An 11,158-nucleotide genomic window follows, 5' to 3' on the forward strand; every position below is an offset into this window, starting at 1 on the left:
GGGGCGCACCGAGGCCCGGGTCAGCCGGGACGGGAGCAAGGGCGGCCTTAGTGTTGGCACAGAGGTTGTGGAGGCTCCCTCACTGGAGATTCTTCTGAACCGTCCGGTTGCAGTCCTGTGCCGTGTGCTCTGGGACGGCCCTGCTTGAGCAGGGGGGTTGGACCAGATGAGCACCGTGGTCCCTTCCAGCCTGAGCCATCCTGCGGAACGCAGTGTGAGACCCGGGCGGTGCATGAGCGCCAGCACCGCCGCAGCTCACAGTCCTGGGGTTCCACCGAGGGAGGTCACAGCAGAACAGGAGAAGGGGCAGTTCCATTCACTCACCTCGTTTTTAAAGATAGTAAACAGCAGGTAGATGTCAAAACGGGGACAGAAAACATGACCAGAACTGCAGAACAAGTAAATAATAATGAATAAATATAAAAATCAATGAGGATGAATTCTTACCGTAAAACATACCAGCCCTAAACCATGAGATCTCAATAATTTTGGCATCAGGTCAGGTCAAGGCAACTCCCTAATTTCCTTGAGTTTGCCCAGTGCTGACACAACCAGCCCCAAAAGCCCTCGTGTGTCGCTGCAGGGGTGATTCCCAGCATCAAAACACAGCGAGAAAAATACACCAGTGCCACCGAGCTGCAATGCTTGTTAAGGGGATTAGCAACCCATTAACCTCTATTAAGAAATGTAATCCAGTTAGCCTGAGAGCTTTTTGATGTGCAGAGCCAGCTACGGTTCATCCCCCTCCTGCCAGGAGCGGGCTGGAGCTTCCCAGTCCACCTAGAGAAACTGTCCCCAGGTACTTGTTGCAGGTAATTTTCCTCCATACCCACCCTGGCTGCCTCAACCCATGACAGCCCTCTTCGCTTGCAGTCTATTTAGTTAAGAGGGAATCAAGGAATCAAGTGTACCCTACCACTGTGTTAATTTCCCTGGCTGGGGTCTGTACTTCAGGGGCTGCTCAGGGACGGATGTCACCTCCCCTCTTGGCTCTTGCTTTGAGGGTTTGAACACTGACATTTTTAATTCCCTCTCTCATGCCAAGCTTCATCCCTGCAAGCTCTTCTGGGAGCTGGTGCCAGAGCAGTGTTTGAGATGAGGGCTCAGCAAGGCTTTAGGCAATGGTATTTATATCTCCCTCAGTTGAATCAAAATCTCATTTGATATATCCTAGGAATATATTTGCCCTTTTCAGATCCTCGTCATAATGATGACTCACAGGATACAGCTTTGATACCAACATATTAGAAAACTGAAAAGAAAATGTAAGTTCCTCTGGCTGCTTAGTGATGATATGGTTAAACAAACATATAAATTGTCAGCCAACACATCCAGAGAACCTACTGCTATTCCCTGGTATCTACAGAGTTCAGGTTTGCTGTGACAGTACAGCACATGGTCATATCCATCATCTACCAGTGTCACAGACAGCTCTGGCAACAACCAAACCCAGCCACCCAGGGTGACAGCCGTTCCCAGCACTGCCAAGGTAAACACGCATTTCCAAGTAACTGAGAAGATGAAGGACACAGACAGGCCAGCACAGCCCTGCCTTGACAGTCCAGCCCCTTGAACTCTTCAGCACATGAAGCTGGCCAGCCTGGGGCATGCAGAACATTTAGTTGGAACTGCTCCAGCTTATTGTTCAGGTATTTTAACCTGTTGTTGCTGTTTTGCCATCCTTCTTGAAAACACACCTTTCTCGAACATGGGTGGGAGCAGGTATCCAGCCACAGTAAGATGCTCCAAGATCCAGTAAGATGGGTCCTTCCCTTTCCTCTACTGGCTTTAGATAATGCCAAAAAAGATACAGCTCTATCATCTTCAGTGGGCAGGTGCGAAGAGTCCCCAGGAGTGCTGCATGTTCCTGAGCCTGCCTGTGGGTCTCACTGGCAACCTACACACTGCCTTGTACAGGTTCTCGTCAGCAAGCCTTGGAGATCCTGTCTGAGCCTGCTGCCAGCTGCCCACCCACCTCCTCACCATATTAATGATGGACTAATGGTGCCATCAGGATAAGGCCTGTAGTCTCTCCCCTCCCTTGAAGTAATCACTAACAGCACTTTCCTGCAATGTTCTTCTCCCCCTTTTCATCTAGTAAGGATAAAGTGAATTTCAAGTGTATTTGAAAAACCTCTGTATCTGTGCAGCAAACCGAGATTTTATGGGTCCTAACAAAGGGAAGGTGCACCTAGCATTCTTCTACCAAGGCTGGGATTTACCAACATATGGACAATGAGATGAATCAAAGATGAATCGAGTTTGTAAGAAGCAGAATTCTCCAAGGGTACTTTCAATGTATCTTAGGAAAGTAGTTTTGAAATAGCTGTAGCTTTACAAAGAAGATAACTACTTCTATAGGAGACAACAATAGGGGTATACAAATAATGTCTTTTGCATTTTTTCTCAGTCAGCAGACAGCAACATTTCTCACCCCTTACTCAGAACAACCCACTTTGCAAGTAGAAAGATCACTCGTCCTACAGATTTAATACTCTGTGTTCAAGATGACAGACATTTAAAAATGTCAAAAAGCGTGTCATCACCTGGCCAGCTGCTGAAGCAAGAGCAGTGCTCATTAACTCTCATCCTCAGACCCAGAGATAAACCATTTCCTGCAGTTGCCCAGTCACAACACCCCTTGCTACTGCTCACACCCCAAAGCACCATCTGCAGTCATGAATGGAAAGCAGTTCTCCACCCAGCACAATTGTACATCCAGCCTGTGGGGCATTTCCATGACGACACCAGCTGAAAATGGAACAATCAAACCCTTCAATGCAGGAAAAAATACCTAATATCATCAGGTTAATCTTACAGCACAAACATTTTTCTCCTCTGCCTCGCAAGAGAGGTATTTTTTGTCAGTGTCTGGTATTTGCACAGAGCCAAGCACGTCACCTCCACAGCACATTAGCTGCTGGCCTCCAGGAGCTCAATGTAAGCCTTCAGTTTGCCACCTTTTCTACAGATTACAGCTGTAAAACACAGCTAACTGGGAGATGATAAAATAGAAGTACCACCAAAATCTGGGGAATCACAACTTAGAACAACTTTTTATTTAAACAGTTCAGTCCAGAATCACTTTCTTACAAAACGAGCAAAAGGCTGCCTGTGTCCCCCTCCTCATTCATCTGTAGAAATCAGTCTAGTCTTGAAGAAAACACACACACACCTCCCCTCCCTGAGACGTCAGGGTTAATCCCTGGCAGTCAGCACAAGCTTCACCCTCCACTGACAGAAGCAGCACATGCCATGGAGCAGGTCCTAATATTCAGCACGAGGCCAGAGATGAGTGTGCTGAGGCAGGTATCTGCCTAAAACAGGCAATACACACTTACTGGTACGCAGCTACATTACCTAGCTTCAAGGTGGTAACTTGCTCTTTTCCCTCCTCTTCCCCACTTCCACAAAACATCAAGATCTGTCTGGATCTTTTTTCCTCATGGCCAAACTGAATACCCAAGAGCCAATCTGTGAGTGATCCAAGTAATGGCCAAATTTGCCAGGGAACAAACTCCTAGAAATACAGACTTTTGGAGATGGAAAACTGATTGTTAAAAGCACTCTGCAGCTGCTGAGGAGTTGGTTTTCTTACCAGTTCTGCTTTGGGGACCATTATCTGCTTTTTAAACAGAACAACTGTGGAAGCTGACATGCTGAAACACAGCAGAATGACACTTTCCCATGTCCATTCAGTCACTGGCAAAACCAGGACTGACTGCAAACCCTGCAGGCTGCCAGGTGTGCACTGCACATCTGTCACACTGTCAGACTGCCTTCTCATCCTTTGAGATGAAACATGCCAGAGATACAGAAAACTTCAAGTCTTTTATTTTCAAAAACTCAAAAAATAATACGTGATTGCTTTTGGTTTTTCTTTTTTAATTAAAAAAAAAATCTCGTAGCTGCCATCTCTTTTGCTGTCACCATTTACTCTTTGAAAAACTCCTCAATACGCCGCTTTTTTTTGGGACTCACTGAACATGTCTCTGCTTCTCTGTCTTGCAAAGCACTCCCAGAGTCAAACTCACAGCCAGCATCAGCTGCCTCCAAAAACAAAACATCATCAGTGTCATCTCTGCTCTCAGAGAAGGTCTTCTGGAAAAGGTCATAGATCGTCTTCTGCTTTGGATCTGGCTGAGGAAACAGAACAGAACAGGATCTGCATCCACACTGTCGTGTAAAATACGGTAAGCAAAATCAGAGGACACTCCCCTTACACAGTGTGTATAGATCATACCATATACGATACACACACAACATACTCAAAGACATGAGACACGGAGGCTAAGAGGCCTCCTTGCAAGTAACAGGCTTGGAACCTCTGTGGAGAGTCCAAGTCAAGGTGTGGATCCCGGGAGGAGTTGAACAATCTGGTCTGCGGCATTAAAGGCAGAACAGGTGTAAGGTCACCTGTGCCAATCTAGATGTACACAAGCCAAAGCCCATTCAGCCTCTCCCAGGGACCACCAATATTCTTTCAGGTCAATTACCTTAGCATAGTAATTAGTTGACTCAGCTGTTTCGGAGAAATTGGTTTCTGAAAGACCAGCTTCGCCCAGCACTTTGATTTTCTCCTGAATCATTGGCCTAGGAGTGATAAACAGATATTACTGAAAGGAGAAATGTATCATCAAGGACACTGCTTCATTTACTATGTGTAGATTAAAAAAGGATACAGCTGGGTATAAAGACAGCTTTTCTACCAAAGTTTGTTTGTTCCTTAACCTGTCCTGCTCTTGTTTATCATCACTTGCATGCTGTCTTGGGATATCAATCAATTAAATTGGTAACAATCAGAGGATTTGGGGCTATAAACATTTGGAGAACACACACATCCAATAGAGAAACTAGTTGACTGAGGCAACACCAGTGGTATGAAGTCAGAACAAGAAGATGCAGCTAAAAGGGGTTCCGAGTAGCCTGTGCGCTCAGTCTCCAATGCAAGCAATAGTAAGCCCCAACAACAAATGTATCAGCATTTCAAGGATAACTCCCAATGTACAGCAGGAGAAAGAATCCATCACTGGCCCAAAACGCCAAGAGGTCCCAGCCACACCTGCAAACTGGGCACTGAAAGATCCAAGGCCACAGCACAATTAATGCATTTACCAAATAGCCTCGTCCTCTTGTTCTTTGTCCTGTCTTGAAAAAGATGCCACTGTCCTTTTGAGAGCTGTATTTCTTCCCCATTAAGCACTAATGACTGCACAGACAGCATTTCACAAATAAAGGCAGAATTACTGTCATTAACTTTCCATGAAATTTGGGTGATGCATCAGTTTCCAGATCTTTGCATTGTATGGGTTATAATTACTTGCCATCATTATATTCTGGGAACTGCACAAGTTCACTTAGTTCATTCATTCCTTTAAACAAGGTAATAAAGATGTAATTTTGGACTTTAAATGAACCAGCTGGTGGATAATTTCTTTCCATCATTTGCAGGTCAGTTCCCTTGCAGCACTAAAGATTCCTCAGATCCTCCCTGCCCCCAGATGTCAGATTCCCCAGCCTTAAGGACTAATGTTCGCTGGTGACTCCCACTGCAGCCAAAAAAGCTCATACCACAACTATCCAGAGGTGGGTCAATAGCACCTTTTTAATCCATCTGAAGGGCTCTGAAGAGCAAGCGGAAGGCAACAGTGCAGTCCTCCTCCACAGCTCCCTATCCAAGCACTCAGCAGCCAGCTTGCTCCTCAGACCTGATCTGCAATACATTGAACCATCTCCGGCGTCTGCTGACTTTGTTTGGAAGTCTCAGCACTTTACAGTACCCTAGCACAGGAATGTTCTGGGCTGTTATCTAAGACAATTCCTCCTCCTTACAAGGAGACTGGGAAGGTTTTAGATGCCTTAGCTCTCCCAGAATTTCTCTTAAGAGCCCTTTCTTTGTCAGGTGACTACTTTTATTCCTCCCGCTTGTCAGCCACTTAGTCATGTCCACTGCAGCCAGGCCACATCACCAGCTCGAAGCAGCCCTGACTGGCACATATTGATCCTCCCCTCACAGGCTGTGGAAATCAGCACTAGCATTAACCCCTCACACCACATATGTGACAAACAGTGGAAACAGGTGGCAGGAGAACCAAAGTGTCTGCCTCCCTTCTTACCATAAGTAGTCATCTGCTGTGCCTTTAGCCACCAGGTAGTGAACATTAACGGAGCTGGTCTGTCCAATTCGATGTGCCCGATCTTCTGCTTGGATCAAAATCTTAACACAAAAACATGACAAATTAAAAGGGAGAACTGCAACATCTAAGAAATAGTGTAAGCACCAGAGAACAGGAAGATCTCGTTTCTTCTGCTTAGCAACTCTTTCTTATCTGGATCCTGTCCAGACCTGTATTCTCAAACAGACTAAGCCAAGAAGCAATCTGGTACACGAGGTTCCCAAAACGCACTGAGCAATTTTCCAAAGTAGAGGTCAGCACTGATGATGGACCCTTTCAGGTCTTGGCTGGGCAAACACTTAAGAGCTCTGTCAAATTAAGACGGAAGCGTGTTTCCCTTTTGTGCCACCTTCCCCTGCCAGCAAGCTGTGTAAACCAGCCTCACAGGTTCAAGCCCAGGCACCTGTGGTTGCAGAGCCAGCAGACATGACAGAAAGAAAGAGAAAAACCCTAGAGAAAGTCACCTGCCACATTTCCTAATTACCAACATTTCTGCTCTCTGGGGAACATCCAACCCCTGTCCCCTCCAGGACACTGACCCCTGGGTTCCAGAAGAGCTCTGCAAACACCACCAGATCTGCAGCAGACAATGTCAGGCCCATGTTTGCAGCAGTGAGGGAAAGGACAGCCACAGCCTGCTTCTCTGAGAACTGGAACTTCTGGCACAGAGACTGCCGCTCAGCTGAAGATGTGGAGCCATCAATGCGAATGTGCTCAACGTGCTGTGAAAAGGCAGAAGATGCTGTTTAGAGACCTGGTGTCCCCTTTCTTGTATACTCCTTCCATGTTTTAGTGGATTCCATACCCAATGCTGCCACTGAGCAAAGTCACCAGTGTCACTGTGGGTTATAGTCTGGAATGTTATCTTAAACCATTCTTCATGCTGCCCCAGCATGACCCAGAATGCTTTAGGAGCACCCATGGAAATCTCACATGAAAAGTTAGACAAACAATTTTGAAGTCAAGAGTAATGATTGGCAGCTCTATCAAGTCTCCCTGCAGTATCTTAGTTCAAAAATATAAGAGTACCACAGAGGTAAAGGCAGGCAGGGATGGTGGGCTTAGGTAGTCACATTCTCCCTCTGAGGAAAGCCTGGAGAACAATGGCCACACAGAGTAACACTCCTCTAAGAATTCACAAGCTGCAGGGCAGACAGTGGAATTAAAGAACATTAAATACAATAAAAGCCATTCAGCTAATACAAAGTGCATCCTGTGAGGCATTCACCCTGACAGCTCAGCTCCCTTGGTGAAGGGCACACTCAGAAGCACAGCAAGTAGAAATTACCTCTGTCACTAACTGTGACAGACATAATAAACTATCTGACCAGCCATAAATCCAGGGGGCTCTTCAACAGCTCTGAAGCTAGAACAGTGATAAAGTTAAGACAAATCAGTCAGTCACTTACTTTCTTCTTCAGCTCTACAACTACTGCATCCAGCATTATCTTGTGATGAGCAAACACCAGAAATTTATTATTCCCACTTTCCAGTAACTCCAGGATGTATTCTCTACATGAAAAAGGAAAAACACGAAAACACTATAAGATTATGTGCTGAGAGAATACAGACTTTGCTCACAACAAATTTTGAAGATAGTGCCCATCTATACACAGACACCAGGAAACAGGCTAGCACAAAAAGCTGCAGTAAAGTGCAAGTAGCAAGTCAAGTCTTCTACAGACTAAAATATGGAAAGGCAAATTCCCTAATTTTTTCTTCACCACAGGAGATAGCTGCCTACATTATACTTGGGTACCAAAGAGAATCAGTTTATTGTATCATACTTGGAACATGACATCCCAGGCCAATCAACTGAAGCCCATCTATACTTAATTACAATCTCACTCACTCATCTGTATTTCTAAATACACTAAAATAATCTGTATGCAGTTAAAATTTCCTGGGTTTACTTGGAATTGTTTTTATAACAGAAGAAAAGATCTCTAAACACATTGATCAGAAAAAAACCACCTTTTCTTGCAATGGCTCCCACTGACAATTTACTCCAGCTTAAGAATCTAAATTCCTCATCCTATTTCTAGGAGTTATCCACATGCATATAGGCTAATGGCCAATGAAAGGCAACAAGACTCCTTTTAAATGCACTTAAATGAAAACATCTAGCTTTTCCCATGGACTAGGAGCACAGCTACAGAACCCATTTCTATGTAGTAGCTTGTGTTACAGTCAGGTCAGCTAGAGCCTGAGGAACACCTATAAGCCCATACAGATGATACAAATGTCATCTTTTCTTTGGAACAGCAAAGTTGTTGTGAAGATCAGAAATACCAAGACCTTTGCTAAATACAACACATCTTAGGTCAGCAGCAACTGTCACTGAAAAAGACCAAGAAGGATTTCCAGCACTGTATTAAGATGGCAGACAACTCTGCAGGGTTCATAATGTTCAAATCCCCATTACATGACGGTATCATTTAACAAAGAAATCTGGGAGAGAAGTGGGACTGCTGGATTTTAAAACAAATATCAAAGTGAACATTCAGAGTAGTGAGCAGATGCCAACCAACACATCACAATTATTTTATATCTCATTCCCCCATTCTATTTAAGAAATGGCATGTAATTTCAATGGAAGCAATGGAAGATGTGTCATCAAGGGTTAAGACATGGAAAGTGATCACAGGACAGTACCATTAGTACAGACAGTACTGTACCTTAGCAGTTGGTACTGATATTTTAAATGCTACTAAACCCCAGAAAAAAATGGACTACTTCCTACCAGAGAGTCAAGTAAACAGCACTTCATGGTTTTATATTCAGTTCATACTTGCAACTGAAATAAAAAGAAGAAACTCTTCTAACTGTTCACTAACATAAAAGGAAGAAACTCTCCTACAGAAGTGAATGCTGGGACTATGAAGTGCAGTTCTGTGCCAAACAGGCAAATTTTGTGGCAAGGTCTGCGACTGAAATCACACAGTGCACATCAGTTGGTCCTTACATTTGGAGAGCTGTGGAAAGTAAACCATTTTTATATTATTAGCATACTACTTATGAGAAAGTTATGCTATGACCTAAAGCAATTCTTTTGCAGTCCCAGCAAAAAGGCTAAGGATGAAAGGGCACAGAAAGAAATTATTTCTAGGGAAGAGAGAGTTAAAAGCACACCTGTGGTACAAAACTTTTGCTACTGAGGTCCCATGCGAGCCCTGTGGAAGAGGCAAGAACTTCAGTAGGAGCTTTGAGATTCCTAAAGCACACTACAATTAAAGCTTAGCCCATCTCATAAGCTTTTTGGTTCAGGACTCCTGCTGCAGCAGAACTGCAGCATTTGTTTTCTCAAATTCTGTTGATGCTTTTAGTTTCATTATTCCCCTGCTCCTTAAACTGAAATAGGGTCCAGACCAGGGAATTTGATCCAAGTCCAAAACACAAAGTCATTTTAAATGGTTCAAATGACAGTTTAGATCTGTATCTGGAATGAAATCAGAAGACTTATTCAGCGAAAGAACTCCAAGAGAAGAAAATGTTTAGTGCATTGTAATTACAATCAAGTTTTTCTAGGCTGACTTGAGGCTATGCTTCATGTGCCTGCACTGTTATCTCTAGGGCACTGTCTCCCTGTTCTCAGCAGAAAAAACCACATTTTACCAGGCAAGAATGAGGCAATGACACAGCACTTACACGACTGAGCGGATTTTAGCTTCTGCTGTTCTGTTGAAGAAGACAAGAAGAGCTTCCTTCTCCTGTTGTTTCTGTAGAAGGAAAAGATAAACAAATTTGAGTCTCAAAAATGCCTTTTCTCCTTCTTGCTTACAGATCTGGGATGTCTGCTGCTGCCAATAAACACTTTGCTAGGAAAAAAATCAGTCTAAAAAAGCACAGCAATAGAGGCCTGGTGCGGAAAGTCTCCTACTCGCCATTGGGTACGGCAGATACTCACACAGTCCTGACACCTCCCTGCCTACCTCCCACTCAACTCCTACAAGTTGGATGACAAGTGTATCACAAATGCAGTTTTAGTTGAGAAAGCGTGTCCCAACTAAAATGGCAAGGAAAAACCCCTATGTTCTGTAAGAACTGTATTAGCAACCTAGGAGCCTAGAACATGCATTTTCCACCCATACAAGGAAAACAAACAAGGAAAGCAAAAATAAACCCTTCACATTTTTGGCTACTGCTCTGTTCACTACACAACTCCAATCAAGGCTGTTTTCGTAGGCTGAATGAGTGGCTAGACAGGAGAGTAAGTAGAGAGGCAAGAGATATGAAAGACAATTAGAAATTACTAACAAGAGAGAAAAAAAGAGGGGAAAATGGTATTTCACACAAAGGGACAATGTAGACCACTTAGATCAAATCAAGCTGAGCTAGTTTTGATTGTGCTGTATACTCATTTAAAACTGTGCCTTCACATAAGGTATGGCTCTGACCTTCTTGGAACTCAGGGTACTGTTTGTTCACTGATGTTTTTAAATAAAAGTACCTGAAATAGCAATGGCTCATCATGAAAATAGTTTCTGACTTACACTTTCATATCCTTTGGCCATCTTCTTTGCTTCAGCTGCCAAGACAGCTTTGGTCTTTGCACTAATGCCTTCAGGAGCTACCACAACCATTTTGCGTTGCTTTGCTGGAAGCTGGGAAAGCACATCTGATTTCAAACGTCGGATCATGATGGACTCCTCCAGCAAAATCTTCAGTTCAGTTAAGTTGGATGATCCAGAGTAGTCCCAACCCCATGGCATCTGGGAAAGATCAAAGCAGTTATCAGTGTCAAACCTATAAGAGAACTGCTCTGCAGGTAATCCAAAAGCAGAATAAATTTCCAGGGAAACTGGACAAGGCAAGAACTTGACAGTTCACAGGAGATTTGACAAAAATGGCAATAAGGTAGAAACATACAAACTAATCCACCCAACATGAAAAGATTACTTACAAGTTTCCCTTTTTCCTATCTGCAAGAGCTCAGGGAGGTGCAGGGAAGAAGACTATGCAGAAAAGTGGAAAGGATTCCT

General features: G+C 44.0%; 1 protein-coding gene across 6 annotated transcripts in view; it reads right to left on the minus strand.

The window, feature by feature from the left end:
* Positions 1 to 6: 6 nt before the first annotated feature.
* The window catches only part of SMARCAL1 (SWI/SNF related, matrix associated, actin dependent regulator of chromatin, subfamily a like 1), a 40,749-nt gene continuing 29,597 nt past the window's right edge, over positions 7 to 11,158 (minus strand). For 3 of the 6 annotated variants that reach the window (XM_008644832.2, XM_017727301.1, XM_017727302.1), the window contains exons 11-17: positions 10,670 to 10,888; positions 9,825 to 9,895; positions 7,586 to 7,688; positions 6,716 to 6,898; positions 6,117 to 6,217; positions 4,497 to 4,593; positions 3,934 to 4,140 (exon numbers count right to left, since the gene is read on the minus strand). In XM_008644832.2, coding sequence (XP_008643054.1) covers positions 3,934 to 4,140; positions 4,497 to 4,593; positions 6,117 to 6,217; positions 6,716 to 6,898; positions 7,586 to 7,688; positions 9,825 to 9,895; positions 10,670 to 10,888 — 981 coding nt within the window. Of the gene's footprint in view, positions 4,141 to 4,496; positions 4,594 to 6,116; positions 6,218 to 6,715; positions 6,899 to 7,585; positions 7,689 to 9,824; positions 9,896 to 10,669; positions 10,889 to 11,158 lie in introns of all 6 variants that reach the window. The other 3 variants (XM_017727304.1, XM_017727303.1, XM_017727300.1) reach the window with 3 other exon arrangements.

The sequence above is a fragment of the Corvus brachyrhynchos genome, unplaced genomic scaffold, assembly GCF_000691975.1.
Source record: "Corvus brachyrhynchos isolate BGI_N302 unplaced genomic scaffold, ASM69197v1 scaffold452, whole genome shotgun sequence".
Taxonomy (NCBI): Eukaryota; Metazoa; Chordata; class Aves; order Passeriformes; family Corvidae; genus Corvus; species Corvus brachyrhynchos.